Source organism: Pseudorca crassidens, chromosome 19 (assembly GCF_039906515.1).
Source record: "Pseudorca crassidens isolate mPseCra1 chromosome 19, mPseCra1.hap1, whole genome shotgun sequence".
NCBI classification, from domain to species: Eukaryota; Metazoa; Chordata; class Mammalia; order Artiodactyla; family Delphinidae; genus Pseudorca; species Pseudorca crassidens.
The window spans coordinates 18,899,955-18,926,736 of NC_090314.1; the positions used below are offsets into that span (position 1 = coordinate 18,899,955).

At 37.4% G+C, this 26,782-nt stretch overlaps 1 protein-coding gene across 2 annotated transcripts in view; it reads right to left on the reverse strand.

Moving 5' to 3' along the window:
- NLK (nemo like kinase) overlaps positions 1–26,782 on the reverse strand; it is a 147,010-nt gene that overhangs the window by 35,440 nt on the left and 84,788 nt on the right. For both annotated transcript variants that reach the window (XR_010937577.1, XM_067716311.1), the window contains exons 2-3: positions 24,876–25,005; positions 16,272–16,327 (exon numbers count right to left, since the gene is read on the reverse strand). Coding sequence is in view for 1 of the 2 variants with exons in the window: in XM_067716311.1 (XP_067572412.1) it covers positions 16,272–16,327; positions 24,876–25,005 (186 nt within the window). In the remaining variant the exon portion in view is untranslated. The remainder of the gene's footprint in view (positions 1–16,271; positions 16,328–24,875; positions 25,006–26,782) is intronic.

The window sequence follows — 26,782 nt, forward strand, 5'->3', positions numbered from 1 at the left end:
CCATCACACAGCCAACAGGAGTAAGAGAAACAAAGTAGCACAACCAAGAAATATTCTTCTAAAAAGATAAATCTCTAAATTATTAGAATTGCTAAATTCCAATAACTACAGAGATTTAAATCTTTAGTTAAACATGTGAGAAACCATCAAGAGTTCTTCAGCTCCTACTGAACTTCTGATTAGATGCACATTCTAATTGGCAATTTGCCTATATCTATAAAAACACATACATACTTTCCTTAGGTTTCCTAAAATGGTTCACCTTAAGACCTTTTTAAAAACACATGAGAAATAACAAAAATAAAAGCAACTAACACTTATTGACCTTTCTCTATGTGCCAGGCACTTTCTAAGCACTTTATACGAATTATCTCTATGAGTTCTCACAGCACAAGTGGTAGATTATTCTAGAGACTACTTGTTCTCTTTTTGAGTTCTAGTCTTTCCTTTTGGAAGGAACTGAATCCGAAGATGTCTGAAGTAACTGCCCAAATCCACACAAGTACTCTTCTTAATTTCTTCTAGGATCTGTAGTCTTAGTTCTGTTACTAGTAGGCCACAACCTCAAATAAGAAGCAATCCCACCGTTTGCTGAAGTATGATCTCAGTTTGGTGAAAAATATTTTTGAGCCTACTATGTGCCACTTTTAACATAGGTCACCTCATTTAATCCGCATAACAGCCTGGAACTACTCCCACGCAACAGATCTAGGCTGGGGGTGAAGGAATGTCAGGTGGACAGGCTAAATAATGATACTCCTTTGACCAGCAACTGAAAAATAATACAAGGGTTAAAAAAAAAAATCATAGAGGCAAGTTTTTCTACCTTATACTTTCTTTGCCTCTGTCTCTTCCTACCTCCTGAGTTCCTTCCTTCAAGTCTTATTCCTTTCACCCTTTTTTCTTTCTTTTTTTAAAAAAAATTTATTTTTGGCCACTCCGTGTGGCATGTGGGATCTTAATTCCCCGACCAGGGGTCAAACCCATGCCCCCTGCGTTGGAAGGGTGGAGTCTTAACCACTGGACTGCCAGGGAAGTCCCCTTCCACCCTTCTTAGTCAAATTACAAAGCTAAAATTGACAATTCAATAAACATTTTCCTGTACCTATGAATCACGTATGCTTACTTGCATAGCTTCATATTCCCTATTTTTTTCTTAACGGATAAGGAGAATTTTAAAAATTCACGTGCGCGCACGTCTGTGTACATATAAAGAAGTCCCAGCTAACTTTTTGTGTGTGGTGGGGTAGAGGGTTGGGCTAGTAGTCCTTGAGAAGAAAATGGGAAAAAAAGAAAAAAAAAAACAACTAGAAAAATCTCTGAACTAGAGATTGCTGGAAATATAGGACAGGCTTTGGTTGGAGATCTAAATTGAAAATATAAGTTTATATATTATATTACATTAGATATGGTAAGAAATAAACAAGTCTCTACTAAATGAAATCTGCCACAGATGGGACGTTAATTTTTTTTTTTTTTCCCGGTACGCGGGCCTCTCACTGCTGTGGCCTCTCCCGCTGCAGAGCACAGGCTCCAGACGCGCAGGCTCAGCGGCCATGGCTCACGGGTCCAGCCGCTCAGTGGCATGTGGGATCTTCCCGGACCGGGGCACAAACCCGCGTCCCCTGCACTGGCAGGCGGATTCTCAAGCACTGCGCCACCAGGGAAGCCCGGGGTGTTAATTTTGCTTTTGGTTACAATCTTCTTTTTCTTGCACAAAGTTTTTATTTTTTATTAAATATTTTTCCCATTCTTTCCTTCTTTTATTAAAAAAAAATCTGGATTTTGAAATTATGGAAGCATGTCATTTATAACCATTAATGAGTTATAAATTCAACCTTACTGATATGTTCTTTAGAATAATGCACATCAGTGTCAAGAGCTGAGTTGTTAGTGCACAGAGCCCAAATATAATATGCATGACACCCTGCTAGACTCCCACAAAGGTTGCTGAGGAGTAAAATGTGTTCATGGAGAACAGAGGTTGAAGCAGGAAAAAGCAAAAATAAGAAATCTTCTGAGGATCAATCAAAGAAATGAGGTAGGAATGTATTAGAGATACCAGAAAGGCAGAGAAAAGGGAGGAGTGTTTGGGATTAAAAACAGTTTTGTACAATTTTCTTTGATGCAAGAAAGGATTATGGGCAAGATGACTAGGGAACTAATGTAGATGGATATAGAGCCTGGCAGTCAACTACCCTCAATGGTAAGCCTCCCCTGACCTCTTGCTCCAATTAAAACAAATCTGTACTACAATCAATATTTGTTTAACCCACCTTTATGATGCTGCATCTATTTTAGGAAGTAATTTAAGAATGCATCATAATCAGCCTCATGCCAGAAAGCCTGGCTACTCCAACTGTCAAGTAATTCTGCAGAAAAAGCTACATAATCACCACAGAAACAAATGCTGACATCAAATTCTGACCTTCAATTATGAGTAAGATGATTGAGTCCTTTTCTGTTTTTAGGAGTCATGATTACTCAGGCAGGCAGTCACAGAGGCTGCAGGACTGGTGCCAACAGCAGCTTTGTTTAACCACCATCATTCGCATCAATAAATACTGACTAGGTACCAAGTGGGTGTAGAGAGCATGCTAACTCAATGACAAAACAGAGAAAAAAGATGGATGAATGCAAGGCAACATTCAAGAGATTAGAAGAAGCCTGAGATTGATGTGTAAAAATCAGGTAGAGAAAACAAGAAGGAAGCAAAAAGATTTTAATGTACACAGCCACAGAAGCTTGATCAAAAAAAAAATAGCTGGTATTTATTGAGAGTTTTCTATGTGTCAGACTTCCAGCTTAAACTTAATTTGCCTTATCTACCCCTAATTACTCTAAGTAAGTCCTATTAAGATTCCCATTACACAAATAAGTGAAGAGGTTTAGAGAGGTGAAGGAACTAGCCAGAGGTCATAGCTGGTACACAGAGGAGTTGCTGCTAAATCCCAGCTTTTGTTCTTGACCTGTGCTCTGTCTTTCAAAAGATGAAACCTCAAAAAATGTGAACAAAATAATTCTACTTAAGAAGAGAGCATATTTTTAAAATGAGTTAAACGGGTTTAGGCAGTGTGGTGTAGGCTTTGGAATCAAAGACCAGGTTAGAATCTCGACTCGGTCACTTACTAGCTTGGTAACATTAGGCAAGTTAAATAACTTCTCTGAGTTTGTTGTTACTTTTATAAAAGAGGCACAATGAAAATAAAAACAAAGAAAGAGGCACAACCTACTACACAGGGTTACTGCCAGGTTTAGGTGTTGTACGTGAATCACACATAAATGCCTGGCACATAGGGAAGAGTGATTACGTGGAAGCTGCTGCTACCATCATCACCACTGTTATGGGAAGAACACATGTGACTATGTTCTTATCTCCTCCTAACATCCCTCCCCCCCACCCTAAGAAAAAGCCAAAGGAAATAAGTAAAAACAACAAACACACGCAAAACAGGCAACCAATTTAAAAAGCTCTTTTAAGGTACTGATCTTAAAAAGAAAGATCAGAATTTCAAAAGGGTATCACTGCTGAAAAGGAAAATTATATTCACTTCTTATTAATGGGGTCTCATGTACTAGTTTTCTTGGCACCAAAAAACAGTATGTCCATATTACTTTTGAGAAAGAACTAGAGTTGGTTTTGGACAGATTGGAAACTCAAGGGAGCAATTAAAAGTGTTAATCTCTGTGAGACCTCCACACAGGGGACTCCTGGTTTTGGTAAAGGGCTTCTAGTAACCTGAAGAGTTTCTCAGTCTGAGCTCAGGGTGGTACACATTAGCTATCATACTGGTTTCCCCTAACTGATTAGTATTCCACATATCCAAAACAACACACACATGAAACAAAACTCTGCTTGGCTCATGCATATCATATTTCCTTTGGAAAAATGCCACTTCAACCTAATCCTATTATCTACCATCTGGGTTCTCTTGCCACCCCTAAGTGATGTAGCAGTACGAGGAAAACTGTCAATAAAACACATAATTATTAAACCTATCACCAACAATTCAGTGCTCTTAATTTTAATAATGACATTCATATATATACAGAGAGAAAACCAATATAATAAGTAGTACATAAATAAATTGTACTCCGGCTAAAATACAGATTTGTGCTAGTGCACTGTAGGTCTATTAAGTTCCTTGAAGTACTGCTCTCAAATAAATTGAGTTGGTAGCTGGAAACTCAGCTGGTCTATGAAGTGGCTAAAAGCCCCACTGCTTCCCCATATCCTCCAATTAAGGCAGGCCTGATATATTTAGTGGCTTCTGAAACCTCTGGGCATGTAACACATGCCTCCCTGGTGTCTACCAACCTTAAAAAATAGAAATAAAGTCAGAACAGTGGGATAGGACAAAAAGATCAAATAAATAGTCCTACGAGCACCCCTAAACTCTCACACCTGAATTAAGTGTGTCAAGAGGCTAATAATCAGAAGGTTAACCAGTTCAAGAGAATGATAATGGGGTTATTTAGGTATGGCTTTGTTGTTATTCATTATTACCCTCTATTAGTTGGGAAGTCTGATAAGCATTTCATTCCCACCAGCTGGGAAGTTTTAGAGGTATATTTATTTTGTAATAGAGGTGAAAAGACTAGATTCTAGCTTTAGACTTTTTTGGCTTCACCTGAAACACACATGTTTCAAAGAGCTGGTGTGAATAAGTTGCTCTGACTATAGTGACTCTCTTCAAAGCAGAGGGAAAAAAATTCCAACTGTGAGCTGGAACTTTAAACAGTTCTTTTAAAACAACCTCAGATTTGCTAGTACACTAAGGCCAAGGTAATCTTTGTGCAGTCAGGAAAGAACCGCTACTAGGAGATGTGACCACTACTTTAGGGCATAACAAGGGGAGTGGTTCTGGGACTGCAGGTTGAAGGAGGAGATTAGGTCTTATCTTTCTAATTAATAAGAAAGGTTTGGTTAAGGTAATGGAAAAAGAAAAAGTAGTAAGAAAGATATAATGTGGATGCAGTCTGGATGGAAGGCTTGGAGCTGCTAGTGGGTTGTATATAGAATATATTTTCTGGTAAGAGGAGGCCACGTAAGGGAATATGAGGTACTGAGGTTGACAACCCATTCCTCATTAACAGTTCACATCTTATTATTAAGACAAAAAATCTTTCTATAACTAGGCTAGGTTTGTTACTGACAGACCATTATGAAAGTCCATTTGTTTGTGATGAGTACTTGCTAATGCCATCTGTTGGTAGCTGGCTTGGCACACTTTGTTTGCATCACAAAGTTCATAGGAGTTCCTATTGTCTTCCAGCTTCACTAAGTTCTACTTCCTCTGTAAGGCCTTCCCTTACTACTTTTATAGCACTTATTAAGTGCCAGGTACTGTTCTAAGTCTATTTAACTATCCCAATTTATTCCTCAAAATAACTTTATGAGGTAGGTACTATTATAATTTTCATTTTATTAACCAGGAAATTGAGGCACAGAGAGGTTAAGTAACTCGCCCACGAAAACACAGGTTGGACTTCCCTGGTGGTGCAGTGGTTGAGAGTCCGCTTGCCAATGCAGGGGACACGGGTTCGAGCCCTGGTCCTGGAAGATCCCACATGCCGCTGAGCAACTAAGCCCGTGCTCCACAACTACTGAGCCTGTGAGCCACAAATACTGAGCCCGCATGCCACCACTGCTGAAGCCTGCAAGCCTAGAGCCCGTGCTCCGCAACAAGAGAAGCCACCGCAATGAGAAGCCTGCGCACCACAACAAAGAGTAGCCCCCACTCGCCACAACTACAGAAAGCCTGTGCACAGCAACAAAGACCCAACGCAGCCAAAAACCAAAAACCAAAAAAACCACAGAAAATACAGGTAGTAAGAGGCAAAGCTGCGATTCAAATCTAGGTGGTCTGGTTCCAGACTCCATGCTCTTTGCCACTACGATAGATTTTCTATTACCTCAAGCTAGCAGAATGCTGACTAGGTCGGCCCTGAACTGATGATAAAGATTTTGAAATAAACAGAGGATAAGGAGCTTGTTCCCATTTCATGATGTGATAGTAAGTCACCAAACTCAAGACTGCTCTTGTCAGGCAGCAGAACTAACGGATGATGAGAGCATGGCAAGCAGAAGGAGTGCAGACGGCACTGATTTTAGAGTGCTGTTATGTAGGCTCCAACATCAAGAACATGTATTGGAGGAGCCACCAAGGCTTTGTAAGGAGAAGAAAGGGAGATACTTGGTGGTCAATTTCCTAATATAACAATCCTCGAAGAATATGTAATGAAGGCAATTTTCCATATTACCATGTTCAGGCCTGCCAATCAGTCTATAACTTATATTGTTTCCACCTCTCAGACAAAAGAGAATAAAGCTGATTCATTACCCAGCTTCTACAGTCAGTAAAAACCAGGAGAATTTATAAACTATTATGAATAAATGATTGCTATTGATAAGGGCTATGCAAATATTTCATAAGAAAGCACTGCTATATAAGTACTTTAATAACAGAGAGCTAACCATTCTGGACAGCTCAAGTTGTGCATATATGTGAAAATCTGTGATGTGGTCTTATGTAAAAAAACTACCTATCAGCTTCAAAAACTCTGGCCATCTAGAGTTCCGAACTATAGCGGCTGACCTGTCTGCTTAACTGAACTGAAGTCTGAGAACACATTTAATGTTCTATGTGCAATCAGCAACTGAGGTTGTGTGAGAAACTATTAATGATGCGTTAAAAGCCTTCAGATAGCAAAATAAGCGTATTTAACTGGTTTAGCTGGGTTGGGAGAAGAAAATGGAGAACCTGCTGTATCAAATTATTTCCTACAGAATGAATATAGACAGAAAGCTTTGAAAACACAATTTTAATCCCTGACTTCAGATATTAAAAACTGGACAATTCTTTCTTCCATTTCATTCTGGACAGAGACCAACACTAAACCAAATTATAAAGAAGAAATCTTGCAATATTAAATATTTATCAAGTAGGAGCCATCCATGTTGGTCAACAGTTTTACAACTATTTGTTTTAAAGTCTTCATCTTTATGCAATATGAGTTAAAACAAATATGAAAATCAGGTGATTTTTCCAAAAGGACATGGCGAATTTTTGGTTTAATAAACTATAGTATGTAGATACCCAAGTCTGATTCCTGAAGCCACAGATTCTCTTATATGAAAAGTCCAAGAATGACAGTTAAAATATTCTTAAACTCACATTAAGCACTAATTCTGAAATCCTGCCATTCCTGTTGGAAGGAAAAATCTCACAACCATAAATATGGGAGACTTAACAGTATCCTTTTCCTCACATTTTTTTCTTCCAAAATCAGGTCCACAGAGGAGGGAAATTTCAACCTCGATCTCAGATATATAACTGCCTATGAAATAAAAACGAGGGCATTAAATAGCATGGATAATGAAAATCCGGTTTATGGGTATTGTTGATTTCAAACAATGCTTTCCATGTGAAAGAAAAACAGCAATGCATCACAGAGAAAATTGCTTTCTCTGGTAACAAATGGTCAGCCCTAAATCTCATCATCTTCTTTGCAACAAAAACCATGGGCGTCTTTGCAACCAGAAAAAAATTGGTGTGTGCTTCAATTAGAATCACTGACCTTTTCTGAAGCATGCCGGTGCTTCTCTATAGAAATCAATGGAATAAAAGGTCATGGTGTTAAAATGTTTGACTATAACAATCTCTTTCCCAGGCTAAGGCAAATTCCTCTTCTTTTTAAGATAACTAATTTGTTGTATAGAATATCAAAAATCAAAAAATAAAAACTACCTTTAATTTGCGATTTAAAATTGACTAAAAAAAGAAAAAGAAGTCTATTCTGCCACCGGAAAAAAAGAAAAAACCCCTGGAAAGTTGTTATTCTACATAACCTGTCATGGCCCAGAAAATTTTGTTGGCTGAGTCCTTGTCACTAAGGCTATAACCATAAATGCAATGAAACAGAAAAAGCATCCTAGAAAATATTACGTTATTTCAAACCTCAGCTCTTTTCTTCCCAAAGTACCCTAGAGAAGGCAAAGGCAAGCTTCTGTGTCTGTCAAATGTAGGTGGTAGAGCCTGGGATTACTAATCTTCCATCATCACAGCCCTCCAAAGCAAATAAATGCACGTGTATACACAAACGCAGACATTAAGAGCCAAGGAACAGGATTTCCCTGGTGGCCGCAGCGGTTAAGAATCTGCCTGCTAATGCAGGGGACACGGGTTCGAGTCCTAGTCTGGGAAGATCCCACATGCCGTGGAGCAACTAAGCCTGTGTACCACAACTATTGAGCCTGCGCTCTAGAATCTGCGAGCCACAACTACTGAGCCCGCATGCTACAGCTACTGAAGCCCGCACTCCTAGAGCCCGTGCTCTGCAACAAAGACAAGCCACTGCAATGAGAAGACCTCACAAGGAAACGAACAGTAGCTCCCACTCGCTGCAACTAGAGAAAGTCCGCAAGCAGCAACGAAGACCCAACACAGCCAAAAATAAATTAAAAAAAAAAAAAAAGCTGATAAGTAGAGAAGGAGTAAGCTGCCTTCTTCTCTCCTACCCTTTCCAGGCTATGGTTGGTCCCACTGCTATGCTCAAAAACCTCTTAAAAAATATACAACAGAAGCTAATTCCACATTCTCGCATCCTTGTCTTTTCTAGCAGCCTATACAACAATCCTGATTTTAGCTACATGACACAAAAAGCTAGTTTACATTTGAGTATTCAAATTCTCCTAGGTGGTCACTGGTAACTTCAACATTCATACCGAGAATCATTCCAGAGCTTTAGTCTAGTGGATCCCAACCCCGAGGCCACATTAAGTTCACTGGAGGGAAGTTTAAAAAAAAAACTGACTGATGCCTAGGATCCAACTCAAACCAATTAAATCAGAATCTCTGGTGCTCAACATTGCTAATTATTAGAGAAATGCAAATCAAAACTACCATGAGGCACCAGCTCACACTGGTCAGAATGACCATAATTAAAAAGTCTACGGGGGGCTTCCCTGGTGGCGCAGTGGTTAAGAGTCCGTCTGCAGGGCTTCCCTGGTGGTGCAGTGGTTGAGAGTCCGCCTGCCGATGCAGGGGACATGGGTTCGTGTCCCGGTCCGGGAAGATCCCACATGCCGCAGAGCGGCTGGGCCCGTGAGCCATGGCCGCTGAGCCTGCGCGTCCGGAGCCTGTGCTCCGCAACGGGAGAGGCCACAGCAGTGAGAGGCCCGCGTACCGCAAAAAAAAAAAAAAAAAAAAGTCTACAAATAGCAAATGCTGGAGAGGGTGTGGAGAAAAGGGAACCCTCCTATTCTGTTGGTGGGAATGTAAGCTGGGGCACCTACTGTGGAGAACAGTATGGAGGTTCCTTAAAAAACTAAAAATACAGTTGCCATATGGTCCAACAATCCCACTCTCCCACTCCTGGACACATATCCTGACAAAACTATAATTCAAAAAGATACACGCACCCCTCCCCCATGTTCACAGCAGCACTATTTACAATAGCCAAGACTTGGAAACAATCTAAATGGCCATCGACAGATGAATGGATAAAGGAGATGTGGTACACACACACACACACACACACACACACACACACACAAAATGGACTATTACTCAGCCATAAAAAAGAATGAAAGAATGCCATCTGCAGCTACATGGATAGACCTAGAGATTATTGTACTAGAAGTAAGTCCAAAAGAGAAAGACAAATATGATATGATATCACTTATATGTGGAACCTAAAATATGACACAAATGAACTTACCTACAAAAAAGAAACAGACCCACAGATAGAGAACAGACTTGTGGTTGCCAAGGGAAAGTGGGGTGAGGGAGGGCTGTATTGGGAGTTTGGGACTAGCAAATGTAAACTATTCTATATAGAATGGATAAACAACAAGGTCCTACTGTACAGCACAGGGAACTATATTCAATATCCTGTAACGAACCATAATGGAAAAGATTAAGAATATATATATATGTACGTGTGTGTGTGTGTGTGTGTGTGGTGTGTGTATATATATCTATCTATCTCTGGGATGCAGGGTCTGTTCATTTCTTTTCTTTTCTTTTTTTTTTTAAAGTTCCCTAGGTGAATGTGATGTGCAGCCAGGGTAGAGATTCTCTCTAGCCCTCAGTTTCTCAACCATCTGAACTCTAAAGACTTTCATTATTATTCTACTTCATCCATTTCAAAGTGTGGCTTGAGATCTTGAAGGTACTACAACTTGTTCTCCCTTTCTTAGAATAATCTCCATATTCAAACCACACAACTACTCCTGCTGAGCCTGCTCTTTGCTGTCATCCCAACATCTGTCTTTGGATCTTGCCTCTCCCCTTTCTCAGAGTACGCCAAGTCCTCTTCTGATTTCAATTGCTTCTCTACCGATGTGGCCAGCCATTCTGTAATGTTCTAAGCAGCCCCTCAGATTTCTTCATTTCCTTGTCTTGCCTCTGTAAATACCCAACCAGTCATCAACTCGACAACCTAGGCTGTTGAGTACATGGCTAAAGAAGTCCCAATCAATTGCCAAAAATCCTTCTGTCCTTTCACTATATTGTGCACAGCAGTCACTACCTCTTAGCCCCAAAAGTCAGGTCCTTGTTAAGGTATTTTTAATTAAAAAAATTTTTTTGGTAAAATATACATAATAAAAATTACCATTTTAACCAATTTTACGCGCACCATTCAGTGGCATTAAGCACAATCACAATGTTATGCAACTATCACCACTATCCAATTCTAGAACTTTCTCATCACCCAAACAGAAATTCTTTGTTAAGTTTATAAAGTACGCTTCCAATTCCGTCATTCCTTACCACAAAAATCTTTCATTGGGCCCTAAAATGCCTACTGAATAAAGATGAATTTCCTTAGTTCAACATTCAAGGCTCTCTATGACTTGGCCCTAACTAGCTTAATTTCTCATTATTCGTGCATTCTAAACTCTAGCCATTCCCTAAAAGATGCTGATACTTACTCCCTCCATTTGGAATACCCACCCTCCTCAATGTTACCCATCCAAATCCTTCTCATCCTTCCATACTCAACTGAAGTGTCTTTTCCCCCATGAAGTCTTGTGTTTTCTTTTAAAGTCCCACATCACCTGTCTATATTCTTTTGGCACATTCTACCATGTATAATAGTTTTTTCTTTACATCTTATCTCATCCCACAGACTTGAGGGAAACATTGTTCTTGAGGGAAAACATTAAGAGGCATCAGTGGGTTAAGAGCACTCTTGGCCCATTGGACCAGACAACATGGGTTCAAATCCCAGCTCTATCATTTTTAAGTGACCTTGATCAAGTTATCTACCTCTCTGAGCTACAGTTTCTTCATCTTTAAAATGGAGATAAAGGTATTTAGAACAATGCCTGACACACTAAATTTAAAAAAATTAAAGAGCCAAAGAGTCAGTAGATACTAAGGTGGTTAAAGTCAGGAATTTTGCTGTTCTTGGATTGTTCTGCTAATTTTTCCTTGGTTTTGTCTTTCTGTGTCTCTGTCCTAGGCTTCAGGGCTAAGGAGCCAGAATTGGTGACAGTGGGTAAGTGAAAGTTTTTGTTTTAAATCATCAAATGCTTTTCAAGTAATCAGCTTGGAAACTAAAATGGGAAAGAGTGAAAAATCAGATCCTCAACGCTCTCAGGATATGCAGAACTTTTTCTATCACTATACTTTCCAACTTATAATTATTATTTACATGATTGTATCCCCCACTAGATTACAAACTTGAAAGGCAGAGACTATCTTATTTATTTAGCACCTACTATATGTTAGGCACTGTTCTAAGTGCTGGGAATACAACAGTGAGCAAAACAGAAAAAAAATTCCTGGTTCTAGGAACATAGTTGATGCCTATGCTTATTGAATAAATGAAGAGGAAATTCTAACAATATGGGAATCTTCAAAACTCCTAAAATGTAGATTTCTGGTCCTTGCTGGTACTGTTGTTGCAGGAAGAGTGTACTTACATATGCATATACACATTTTATTTTGTTTGTTCTTAGCTTTTCACTGGCTCCTAAGATTCCCTGAGGGTCACAGAGCTGTTTCATAGCACTAGGGAATTACATATTGTGTATATAAAATATAGTATACTAACACTATCAATTAAACTACTGCATCTGGGAGTAGTTTAAGTGATAGCATTACATTATTGCCTACCAAGGACTTTAACTGGCTGAACTGGATGTGTAGGTTCCCTCGCTGCCTTTACGACAAGAAATTCCCGTTTAAACACTGCCTGCACAAGCCAAACCTATTATTCAAACAGGGACATTTCTGAAAGTGAAGGAGAAACTTATTTAGTATTTATACCAGGACATCAGGTAAAATCCAGGAGTCCTAGCAAACGGGGACAAATAGTCATCTCGTTAGACTTCTTGTTTCCATTGGTTTTAGGTTGTGATTGTTTCTAGCACAGAAGACCTGTACCATCCATATTCTTCTCTATAAAATGCTAAGATTATGTTTCAAGTTAAAAAGAAGCTTTTCCCAAAGCAAGCCAAATTTTAAATTCTAATCCAGTCGACATCTAGTACTTTCTGGGAAGGGGCCTGTTTATGTTACAGAGTCCAGAATCCTGATGGAAGCATGATAAGTAATGTTTTCCAATCAAACAATTAGAAACTTCTTTCTCTTGGATGAAATTTCAGTAGGCTCAAAGTAATTAAATGCCAAACTGCTTTCATACACATTTCCAAATAGGAACTCAAAGTGCAAAATGAATAATGTAATCCTTTAACAAGCTGAAAGCTCAATTCAGAAAAAATATAATCTTTCTAAATTATTAAAAAATATATTTTCTAGGTGTATATACTGGATTTTAAAACTATGAAAACACAGAAGCTAAAAGATACAGAGGGCATAGTAGAATTTATTGCTCTTTCCATACCTGACTCATCTGTTGAACCCTGTAGGAAGATTTGTAAACAGTTATAATCATTGTCTTTTAAAAAGTTGCTTAAGGAGATATCTAAAGATGCATGGTCTTTCAAAACCCAAGCTAAATCTTTGGTGGGCACTGATATAATCGTTTTTATTACAGTTTTAGGGAAAAACATATGATTAACTGTGTGATACCCATGTTGACACTTGTGATTGTGACACCTGATTACATCAAAATGTTCATAGACCTCAGATTTTCGAAAATGATATTAACTATTCAATTAGTTTTAAAAAGACCTGGTTTAAAATACTATTTGTGAAAACTTACATATGCAATATAACATCCTAATTTTCTAGTCTTAGAAAAAAGTGTAATGATATGGTACTGTATGTTCAATGGAAGATTACTAAAGACTATTTCTTTCCCTTTACAACTTAAATAATATGATATATATTTTTGACTCTATAAACTGACTCCTTTATCGACTAAATATTAGAACATCCATTACACAGTACACAGAACTTACCTAAAACAAGAGCCTCAAACAGACCTGAAAAATAGTTTCTTCAAAGCACAATTCCAAGATCATATATTTAAAATTCAAAGTATTATCCATTCTAAAATCCTCCAACTTGAAAAAAGCACTGTCTAAAACCACGTGTATTGTGTATGCCATGATTTTGAGATACTATAGCAGGAGCTGCTGGCACAGAAGGATAATATACTAAGGTGAAATCAAACAGTGACTTGAGATCCTATTAATCCTCAATATTTTTGTGTTGTAGGTAGTAAGTTTTCTTATTTTTCAGAGGGAAACTGAGGGGAAAACTTTTTTTTGCTTTGACTACAACAAATTTATTTGTATTAAAAAGCACAGGACACAGAAAACTTTCTACTTAGAATATTAGAAGAATCAGGCAGAGCATATATGTAATAACTAAGGCATTTCTTACATTTCCATTTAATAGCTGTTCTAAAACACAAAATTTTAGTGTTCTGTTTCCCAAGCTAAACCATGCCTTCCTAAAAAGTCTTTATCATCCTGTAGCAGCTACAGGTTTAATTCTTTTTTACGTTAACAGGATTTGGTGCTTTCCAAATGGCACCACCACTGGAAAACACCTTTTTTCTGTGTATCATTCTACATATAGCTAAAAATTAGACAACAGACAAAAAGAATATTGACGTTTAGGTTTGAAGGTTTTTCCATCTGTAGCCAGCGAACTACTGTGAAAGCACAGGTGTCAATCTTTTAACCTGAAGGTAAATAATTAAATAAAAAAGTAAAACATTTAAGTAAATGGTGTACCAGGGGTTCTGTGAATATTTTATGACAAAGGCTTCTAATTTAAACATTCATGAACAATTTTAGGGAAAGAATTTCATAGAAACATTCTGCTAGCTAATGAAATGGGCTGAAATCAGCTACCAACCACTCATGGTTTTAAACCATAACTATGCTAAAACTTCCTCTGCTCTGCAAGTATTTGAAATAATAATGAATCCAGGATCTCCCAGACTCAAATTATGGCCTATAATAATGAGCGATTGAGAACTCCTAGCTTATAAAAGCACACATAGGGTTTTTAAAGGAATGACAAACGCAAGTACAAAAAATTAATGCCTGATGTAGACAATTCATGCTTGAACTATAAGACAGACATGGATATAATGAATTAGCTAAGTTCAGTGAAGAAAATCTAAAAATATCTGACATTTATTTAAAATACTCATATTCACCAATTATCTTATATGAAAACATTCTTTCCCCACAGATGGCCTAAGTGCAGTAAAGGGTTAACTCAGCAGATCTGGGTTGCCCCAAACCTACACATTCCAAAAGTCTTTAGGACTGGCCCCCGACTGGCTCCCGGGAAATAACCTCTGAACTCTTGCAATATCCTGCCTCATATGAATGTCTTAGTATACCTGATGCTTTGGCCATACCAGATGGCTTAAGTTAACAATGTGATTTATGGTGAACACCTGTTTTTGTTCACCTGGGGCCCTGGGCCAGCTGTATTAGTTCAACCTCTGGGTGAGGAGAAGGGAGGAGGGCTGAAGGCTGAGTTGCTAAGGTCAGTCCCTAAGGCTCACTGACCTCCAATAAAAACCCTGGACACCAAGGCTCAGGTGAGCAGCCCTGGTCAATAACATTTACCTGTGTTGTCATACACTGTTGCTGGGAGAATTAAACTCTATCTGTGCAATTCCACTGGGAGAGGACAACTGGAACTTTGTGTCTGGTTTCTCTTGGATTCTGCCTTAGGTACCTTTTTCCTTTGCTGATTTTAATCTATATCCTTTTGCTGTAATAAACTGTAACTGTGAGTAGAACAGCTTTCCTGGGTCCTTAAGTCCTTTCACTGAATCATCAACCCTGAGGGTGATCTTGGGGACCCCTGACAGACCTGTAAATCCAGTAAAATTCTTATTTAATAAAGAAAATTTCTTAATTTCCAAAGAGGCAGAGACAGTATTACACACTCAGAGGAATGCCTTCTAGTATGTGGATGCCCTTCTCACCAACAAAAAGGATAAAGAAGGTGGCTCCTGGCCAGGTGTAGAAAGTTGCTTCTGCTTAATGAAACAAGTACTGCCCCCATCCTACCAGCTTCCTTCTTTTCTTCAGTGAGGAGCCAGGTAATCTTCAGGAAGTCTAAGAAATGGAATCCTTAATGCTCTCACCGCAGTTGCTACCACTGACCTATAGCTGAGGAGAAAAGAACTTTCTCAATCCTTCTATCCTTAGATTAATTTTATACTTTTAAAAAAAGGGTGTGTCAGAACCATCTGGCCTGGCCCAAGATCTCATTTTTGTATGCCAAGAGGTATACAAAGACACTCTATCAGCCAGGAGCTGGTCAAGGGCCAGTCTCTTCTTTGGAATGTACGGGGGTGGAGCACCCCAAGTCCACTGAGTTAACCCTTTACTGCACAAAGGGATTAGTTCCACAAAGGACTGGTGGGATAAAATACCACCAAGAATTATAGTATTCAAGAGCTCTCTTTAATTTTCACCTTACCCCAAGTGGTGGATAAAAGGGCAGTATTACCTTCTTGACTGATTGGCAGTTGTTGTATAGTGATAAGAGCACTTTATTGAGTTCTACTACAACACAGCTGCCTCAATGGTTTCACCAGCAAAATGGGAATAGCAATACCTATCTCACAAGGCTGTGGGGATTAAATGAAATATCTGTTCAGAAGTCTTGTTTTGTGGTATCACCACTCAGGATATATTGATAATGCTGAGCTCTGTCAGATACTTGGGATTTCAAAATTACCTGGTTCCAGGTACTCAACCACTTCTGCAAGGATGAGATTTAATACACTTCAAGGCATGAACCCCAGAAGGTGCTAGAAGAAGAAATTAATAAAAAATTGCTCCCTTCTTTCACGTTCCCTGGTTAGGATACATTTCTTCAAAATAGTCAATGTGTGGAGGTTGGAGTATGTCAAGGGCAGAGAGTACCTGGGAAAAGGAAAAAAAAAAAAAAAGCCAAATTTAGAGAAACAAAAAAGAAACAAAATATAACATAAATACAAAAAAACACTATGAACTCATTAATGATTTTAGGCTTGGTTACAACTGAACACTGAGATTAACTAAATTTATCAATCAAGAAACATGGTCCAAAACATTAAGATAGGTTTTGTAAAATCACTTTCAAAGACGATTTTACTTATGCCAATATCAGAGAGGCAATTGGGTTATACTACATGCTACCAGAACCCCTGCACAGGAGAGTGCTGGAAAGAAATGCCCGATTTTTAATGATCAGTGTTGCTTTAAGAGCATGAGGAGCCATATCTACCATTCATTCCTTTACTCCTCTGTTCAAAAAGTGTTTACTAAGTGCATTCTATCTGGCAGGTACTGTGGGAGACTCTCGGGGAAAGCTGATGAATAAAACTGATAATCATCCCTGTTCTGGAGACCACGGGAGAGGAAGGCATTAAACAAATAGTTACACAAAAATCTAATTGTGACATTTATTATTATGAAGGGAAAAAGTAAAGAGGAGTGGGAGAAAGAGCTTCCCTGAAGCAAAACTACTCTAAGAGTTGAAGGGCGAATAGGTGTCGGTCAGGCAATGTAAAGGCACTGAGGCAAGAAAGAACCAGGCAGATTCTAGAAACAGAAATGCCAGTGCTTATGGAACACAGTGGGTGGGAAGAAAATAGACTAGGATAAAACAGAAGAGAAAGGCAGGGTTATATCACACAAAGTCTCTTTAAATTATGGTAAGTGTTTTGGATCTTATTCCAAGTACAAAAAAAGAAGTCACTAGGGTAGGAAAAAAAGACTTTAAGGCATCTGAAATTCAAGTCCTTTATAAAAGCAGCACACTACCAATGTAACTTCTGCCATCGAAACACAACAAATAGGCCTTCTTTCCCTACCAGCTGTTTATCTATTCTTTTAAGCCCCATCTATGATGTCACACCTAAGAATCTGAATCTATCTTGCTAATGAAAACTACCAGGCTCAAAGGATACAGAAGAAATTATTTAACAGGAAATAAAGTGTAGTACAAGTTCAAATTTTCTGATCTTTAGCTTAGTTTTTTAAGAAAAAAATTTTTTTATTATGGAGAATTTCAAACATATAAAAGTGGGCAGAATAGTATAAAGAATACACATGTAATCAAGACCTGGCCTTAGTAGTTATCTACACATGACCATTCTTGCTTCATCTATGCCCTCCACACTCCCTATATAATTTTGAAGAAAATACAAGACTTATTTCACCTATACATCAGTAAATATCTCTAAAAGATAAAAACTTTAAAAAAGTACAATTATCAAATCTGAAAATTTACTGTTTTTCAATACCATCAAATATCCAGTGCTCAAATTTCTAATTTTCTTATTTTTTTAAAAAAAGTTTGTTAATCTAAATCAGGAGCTGAAGAAGCTTTATATATTATGGTTGATTTATGTCTTTCAAGTTTTACCTACAGATTTCTTTCTCTTTTCCCCTTGCAATTTATGTATGGAAGGAACTTTGTTCATTTTAAAGGTTATTCTTTTTTCAGCCAAGAGTTTTTCACTTTAAAAATTTTAATTAAACTAAAACCTCCTGTATTGAAAAAGCTTTTATTCACTTTAAAACCAGCTAAATATAAAGGTTTTAAAATAGTTTAGATGTTTTATAAAGAATATCTATATTTCCTTTCTGAATTAAAATGTTTATACTTAGACTCTTCGTATAAATGGAAAATAACAGATTTTCCAGTTCCTTCAAAGAATAATTTTTATCATATGAAAGATAATTATTTCATTTCTATATTTTTAAAAACCTATAATTAGCTAGTGTCACAAATTCACATAAATTCATTTCTCATTATGTGATAGAAAAAATTTTAACATGAATATTTGATGCTTGTGGAAGGCAGTTAAAAATTAATGTTTTACTTGACATCTTTTGGACTCTAAGCTCTGTATCTGAACAACATACATCCTGTCTTGGGGGAAAACAGAATGCAATGAGTGACAGCGTCCATTAGACAAAGCTATTTTACACTTCAAATCTATCTGCTATAATTAGAGGTTATCTAAAGGAAAGTGACAACCATACATTTTAAACCTTGACAGAGAAGAATGAGGCTTTCTTACTCCAAATTTGATGAGGCTTTCTGTAGAAAAGCCATATAAAACAGGGCTAGACATTTGCACCAAAGCATTTAGCTATGATTCTTAGCTTTGAAGGTACAGTATTTTAAACTCTGCCTGGAATTTTTGAAATGGCTGTTGTCTTATACTCCTGTTCTTTCTACCACCTCAAAATGTTTATCGGATGATGGCATTCCACAGTGTTCCTAGGTGGCAAAAACAGTGCTTAGACCATTAGAGATGATACATGAATCTCAGAAGTGGTGTAAATGAGGAAGTGAGAAGGAATAGTAGCAGAGTTTCAAACTCCAGACTTCATGCCTGACTCACTATTTAAAAAGCCCAAGTCCTTCTATAACCCCTCTACTATCTGTGGGAATAAAGTACGTGAGATTAGCCTTATGATGTAAATAGGAGGACCCTTGTAAAGACTTTGACTTGTAAAGAGTCAAAGTATCCCAAAATACCACAGACTCGTCAGAAGATCTCAAATACAAAAAAAAGCAAGCAGACATGTTTAATTAAAAAATGAACTAAAGCGGGCTTCCCTGGTGGCACAGTGGTTGAGAGTCCGCCTGCCGATGCAGGGGACACGGGTTCGTGCCCCGGTCCGGGAAGATCCCACATGCCGCGGAGCGGCTGGGCCCGTGAGCCACGGCCGTTGAGCCTGCGCGTCTGGAGCCTGTGCTCCGCAACGGGAGAGGCCACAACAGTGAGAGGCCCGCGTACCGCAAAACAAACAAACAAACAAAAAAAACAATTGCTGTGAATAAGTGCAATCCTAAATGTAAAGACTAAAAATTTAACTGTTTGTAGAGTGCATTCCCATATTTAAGCAAAGGAGCTCCCACCTCCCCATTCTCTCACCACCACCCCCACCCGGAATACATTTCAAGTTCTTTAAGGTAGCGACTGTTACTATTACTATTTTTTATAGAGTTGTAAGATATAATAAAGTATACAAATCCTAAGTGTATAATCTGATTAATTTTTACATACAAAGTGTATAACAAGATAAATATTTACTCCATGGTTAAAATCTAGATCAAGAAATTAAGGATTTCAAGGCCCCCCTTGCTCCTTTCCAATCAAAACCCATCTCTGCTCAGAGGTTACGATTATTCTCATTTTCATCACCACAGACTCCTTTTGCCTGTCCTTGAACTTTTTACAAATTGAATCATAATGAGTGAAGACCTTTGTATATGGCTTCTTTCATTTACTGTTACGCCTGTGAGATACACCCATGTGTGGATCCTCATCCTTTTTATTGATGTGCAGTATACCATTATATGAACTAACACAATGTATTTATCCAGAGTACTGCTGGCAAACCTTTCGGTTGTTTCCAAATGGTATCATGAATAAAGTTCCTATGAACATTTTTGTACATGTCCTTTGGTAGATGTATGCAGTCATTTGTCTTGAGTATACCAAAGAGTACAACTGCTGGGTCACTGGGCAGGTGTATATTTAGCTTTAGCAGAAACTGCCAGGTTTCCTAAGTGGTTTTACGAATTTACATTCTCACCAGCAATGATGAGTTTCAGCTGATTCGCATCCTTGTCAACACTGGGTATTGTCAGTCTTTTATTTAAGCCATTCTGGTGAGTATATAGTAGTATCCCACTAGTCTTAATTTACATTTCTCTGATGACTAACAACTTTGAGCAATTTGTCATATGCTTATTAGCCACTTGGTTATCCTTTTATGTGAAATTCTTGATTAAGTCTTTTACTGATGGGTAAAAATTCTTGATCTGTAGAAGCTCTTTATAAGATATATGATGTTTAGATACAGAATTTACAGTCTGAAAAATGTCAAGTAAAATATTTATTTCTAATGGTCTTCCTCAAATGCTAAATATTTATTTTAAAACTTGTTCTATCACATAATATATTCTGGAAACAAGTTTTTTGTTGGATAATGCCTGAGGTCTGTCTTTTCATTCTCTTAAACTTCTGATGAACATTAATTTTTAATGTTAATGGTGTCCTGTTTAACACTTTTTTAAAAAAAGGTCAATGCTTTACTTCTCTAGTTAAGAAATCTTTGTTTATTTCAGTCATGAAGACATTTTCCTATGTTTTATTCCAGAAGCTTTGTAACTTTACTTTTCATATTTAAGTCTATGATCCATTTTGAATTAATTTATGTATATGTCAAGAAGTAGATTTTTTTCATATGGATATCTAATTGATTCCTGTTTATTTATTTATTTTTAAAAGTCTTTATTGAATTTGTTACAATATTGCTTCTGTTTCATGTTTTGGTTTTTTGGGCACGAGGCATGCGGGACCTTAGCTCCGCAACCAGGGATCGAACCCACACCCCCTGCATTGGAAGGCGAAGTCTTAACCACTGGACTGTCAAGAAAGTCCCTGATTCCTGTTTATTGAAATGGATAGCCATTTCCCTCTGGATTGCAGTGGCACCTGTCTTGTAAATCAGGTGGACATGTATGTGTATGTCAGTTTATAGACTCTATTCTGTTCTACTCTATTCTGTTCCATTAATCTATTTTTCTGTCCTTGTGCTGCCTTGATTATTATAGCTTCAAGTGTGAATCTCCAACTTCGTTCAACTTCTTCAAGATTGTCTTGAGTATTTTAGGTCTTTTCCACTTCCATAAACTTTAGAATGTTTGTCGATTTCCACACACACATACGCATAAAACCCTGCTGGGATTCTCTTTGGGATTACATTGAATACATAGTTCAACTTGGGAAGCACATGGGTATTAACCACAGTGAGTATTCCAATTCATGAACGCAAGAGCCTGTATTATTTTAAATGCATCAAGAATCTGCTCAGTACCACAAATTTTAGGCACAGAGCACACAAAACCAAATCCACTGATAAGTAACTTATTCTAAGTATCCTTTGCCTTTTCACACTCCTTAGCAGCAGAACCATTAGCATTAATAATGTCTGCAGCCAAACAGCTTGTCTGCGTTCAGAGAAGGGTCCTATTGGTATGATTCTTTATCCTACTTATGAACCTAGAGAGGCCTTATTTGAGTTCAGTCAGACTATACAGAGGAAAACAAATGATCCCGCTTTGCCTTCACTACCTCCTCTTTTGCCTCCTCTACTCCAGAACTAAAAGGTTGGGAAAAAGTAACTCCAAGAGAGATCACTGAGGTTACCATTCCAGACTCTGAGATTTCATATTTTATTTCATATTTTATTTATTTATTTCATATTTTATTTATTTATTTTATTTTATTATTTTATTTCATATTTTATTTCTCTGAGATTTCATATTTTATTTCATATTTTATTTCCCTGTCACTTTCACTCACTCACTCTTCAATAGACTGACTACCTACTGTGTGCTTAGTGCTATTGCCTAAGGACAAGAAAAACCCAAGAACTCTATTACAGGGGCTCTTAGCAGGAATCAATAGGTCCTAAGGAGGCACTGGATGGGCATTAAAGGACTAGTAAAAGTCTAAAATGACATAAAAATTATGTGTATATGTATTTTTCCAAAAGACGGTTCATGGCATTCATCAGATTGTCAAAGAATGAAAAAACCCTCAGTCATCCGTTTTCCATGCCGATAAAATGACAACTCTGTGTGTGTGTGTACATACATGCACAAGTGCACAGATGGGCAAAGTAGAGAATATTTTGTCAGATTTTATAATAGCTCAGATTCTGACTAGACACTACTGAGAGGCCTAAACAACACCAATCTTTAGAAAGTTAAACCCATTTCTGTTTCTCTAAGTTGCTACATCAAGGCAAACCTATCCCTTTAAGATGAACAACCTTTAAGGAAAAAAATGTGCGTGTGCGTGTGCGTGTGTGTGTGTGTGTGTATCTCAATCAGTCAGATCACCTGAAATCAATGAATATGATACAATGACTTTGAAGGTTCTGTTCAAAAGAAAATCTAAAGGCTTCCAGGGTTTTGCAGCTATTCTGTGTCACATAAAAAGCCATCCAAATTAAAATCCAACCTTCCTACAACAGCCAGGTTAATCTTTCTAAATGCCATTTTCATCATGACATTCCTTTCTTTTCCTTCTATTCAATCAAATGTTAATCTCAAAAGGCTCATCTTAAGGTTTCTCCCTGTTTAAAGCATCTTTGAGATTTTAAGTCCATGACAATTACTCTCTTTTTCTTAATAGTACAATACTTGTCTGTCATCTTTCACCTGAGAAGCTTTAAAAAAATACAGCTACCGGGGTCTCAACCCCAGAGATTACAATGTAGTAGGCCTGGGATGAAACCCACGAATCTGCTTTTTTAAGGCTCACTTGGTGATTCGAATATATTTTTAGGTTTGGTTGCCCAGCTTTTCACTATGCGCAGAACACACAGTGTCCTGTATTAATGTTTAACCATGCAGGCAGTCCTCCCACAGCACTGTTATCACAGTATCACATTACTAAACTCCTTGAGGGTAGAAACCCCTAGAAGCTGATGTAGTTTAGGGATATAGGATGTGCACAGTAAATGTTTACTGAATTAATGAATATGGGCCCTGAAGCAAGACAGATTTAGACTTCAATCTGTGCCACCCTGACCTTGGGCAAATTACTTAACTCTAAGCTTTGGTTTCCTCCTCTGTAAAGTAGGGATAATAAGCCCTATCTGACAGAACTTTTAAGTATTAAATTAATATATGTAAAGCATCTACACATTTTCTGACACTTGGTAACAAATGCTTAAACACCCGGTCCACTTCCTTCAAAAAAGGACCATGTTTTGAACTTTTTTTTATATTCTTCACATGACCTAGCACTGCACTCTGCACACAGGACACAATTAATAAACATCTGTTGTCTTAACTACATCAAATACCAGTTGCCTCTTAGACTGGCATTCCACACATACCAGGTATGCTGGCCCCGAGATGCTTTTGTAGATCTCAGTGCACAGCATAAATTCATTATGTATAAAATAGTGGTGCCATGATGTCCCATCTCCAACTATTTGCCTCACTTTTGAACATTCCCACAGAAATCACAAGCACTCTCTTACGATACAGCTCAGGAGCTCGAACAGTAGTTGCTGTGTTTTAATATGTGTGATTTTCAAGACTGCAGTTTGTTTCTTTTCTTACACTACTCACTCTGACACTATCTTTGTAACTTAATTAGTTACTCTATAGGAATGAGTCATGAGCAAAGACAGCAACATATACAGATAGCAGTCTATTACACCATCCCTCCTTTATAAAAGAAGCCAAGATAGGTTTGAATAAACCATTGAAACCCTTAGAAAGTGAATTTCTGATACCACCTTCAAAATATGTCTTTATTGTGGACCCCTTTACTTGAGTCTCTGACAATGTACATAAGGTTTGTACTCTTTGATGCTGGGGTGGCACTCACTCAGGCAAATTCAAGAAATAACAAAGCAAGCACTAGACATCATTCTAAAATCACTTCCAAAATTTCAGGAAACAGTCATAAAATAGCAACTGGAATGATGTTTTCAAAGTTATTGAAACAAACAAACACATTGCTAGGCAGTCCCAACTGAATGAAAGACAAGCAGTTACTTTCTAAAAAAGTTTAAGGAAAATGGATTTCAAGAGGGGTAATCAATAAAGTGAAATGTGTCAAACCAAGGAGCTTCAAGTGAACGTATTGTAAGTTTGATATTCCTAGTTTTACCAAATAGTTCAAACTTTTACAAATTTATCTCTTAAAGTGTGACCTACACTTCGGCCAAAGTTCTTCAGGTTCCTGTGCAAACAAGCAGTCAGACTCACAAGAAATTACTGGTTTCCTGATTTTTATTTCAGCAATTAAAATAGCACTGGTTGAGTACCAAATGCAGAATGTGAGGCAGTTTTTCTTTTCATATGAAACTGAAAACTAAGAGTCCAATGCTAACATCCCCCAGGTAAATTTTACACATACCAAACTTTTAATTCAGGATTAGTTGAGAAGAAGCTCTCTCAAACCACTGTGATTCTGTTTCCCCACGAATCCTGACATCTCTAAACACAGCCATAAATAAGATAAACTATGTTATCTTTAAAAGCTGTATTGTTTTTAAGAGGAGAAACTTTTTTCTCACATCTTTAATCTCTGGTTTAAAATATTAAAAGATATAAACAAAGCATTTAAAATCAGGGGCCAATTACTTCTATTTAAATCACTCAGACTACGTATTATACTCTATTTTTATGTTGTACATTAGTATTGTTCCCACGCTAAATATTAACATTTGCTTTAAATCAATTAATATTTATCTGTCAATCAATAAATCCTAGAATTCACTTAAACTTGCTCATTCACAAAAAAGGTCTAATTTGTCTCAGGTTTCCAAATCCCTTAATATGGTACATGTACCCTTTTTAACTCTCTTTTGCTCTTTACTAATATAATCAAACATACTTAGGAAATAGTTTATCCCAAACACTGATTTCACTTACATTATCATGTTTAAAAAAACACAACATCTTCAATTCCCGGAAGACCCTTTTGCAAGAGACCAGATTCTGGAAGACGTTGGGCATCTTTTTGAGTGCTACTCTCTTTCCATCTCTTGGATCTGTTACTGACCTAAAGACACAATATTTAGGGGAAGAGGAAAAAAAGACAGAGAAATCAATCCCAAACTTTGTTCTTCAATGTTTCAGAGCATGACAAATACCTTTATGTTAAAACACTCAATATTAAATCCACTTAATAATGCTTCAGGTATCAGTGAGAAAGATTTAAAAAAGTATAATCAAAGAGAATGTTTAGCCCACCCAACTCATTTGCCATGCTTTTTTCTTTTTTTAAAATTCCTGTCTAAATTTCTATAAACACTTAACCTTCCTGAGAGGTCACTTAGCAATACATCAGAGGTAGGAGGGCTACTAGTGGTAAAGCCATTTTAAAGACGGGAGAAAAAGTATTGAACATTAACACGACTGAAGTCAAATTAGTTTTATGCTTTATTTTCAGAACCAAATTCAAGATGGAAGAAGTGTTCATTCAGATGTGGTCACTTTTAGTTGAATGTAGAGAATACAGTTTGAGTATTTTGGTTTCTTATATAAATGAAACATCTTTTAGTAGTACGGGTTTCAGGACACAACAGTGTCCCCTCATGAGTCTGAGTGGCAGCTTAGGGGCTGTAGCTTCTAGGTTATGGTAACTTCTTCCCTTTTGTTTCTCAGTTCTTGGTATGATGGCTGCCCCTTGTGGTTACTCTCTTTAATAGCTCAGTGTCCACCTTTTCTCTCTTTTAGCCTTCTAACACCTATGTTGCCAACTCCTTGTATTATATTTCCCTGTGTTTGAAATACTAATGTGTTTCCATTTTTCTGACTGGACCCAATCGATACATATTAAATCAAAGAGTTTTGCTAAACATGGCCAACTGGCCATCTGGCTAATCGAGTTTCCATGAATTAACCTAAAGCTTTTTTCCTTCGACCCATCATTGATGACTGGTTGTCTTTGTAGAATTCATTCCTGTCAGATTTATTTTGCTAGATTCCTATCATGCTCGGCTACCATTATCTTTCATTTTCTGTTTCAGCCATTCAATGCTTTGGCTATTCCTCCCAGATTTGTATCATTTTGAAATCTGGTCGGTATGTCATCAATGCCTTTATCCAAGTTGTTAATTAAAGTTTAGAACAGGACTGAGGACAGAGCTCTGCAACAGATACAACACTAGAAGCCATCTATGAGGCCGGCATCCAATCATTAATCTGTGTATGGTTAGTCAATTAATTATTTATTTAATTAACTACAATCACTCAGTTTGTTTCTTCATCTTGTCCGCAAGGAAGTAAGACACTCATCAAATTGCCTTCCTGAAAATAAAGCATTCCTATTTTTTACCTAAAAATCATACCAAACTTCTTTATGAATATCATCACTTCTTTATAAATTTATCTTAGTGATTGCTACTTCCTAAGTTCTTGTAAAACTCTTAAACAATGCATTCTAGTATTTTTAAAACATCGTGAGGACTTCACTTTCTCCCACTGATTGAAAATTTGCTAAAACAATTAAGTATTATCATTTTCAAGTCTTCAATAGCTTGAAATGTAATTCAACTAGGCTAAGAGACCTAACATTTTTGACTGTTGTTTAAAAAACACCAACCAAAATCCACAACATTGCTTAGAATCCACATAATCTAGGAAAGTAAAATAGGAAGGAAACCAAATATAATATTATATTGACTATTAAGATTTTTTTTCTGTTTAAATACACCACTTCTGTAGCTAGATACTGGAAGATAAAAGTCAATGAAACAGCAAGGAAGGGAAATTCTCGATCATACACTGCACAGTAGTCATTGCCTCTAGAGTCTTCTTTAATCTAGAACAGTTAA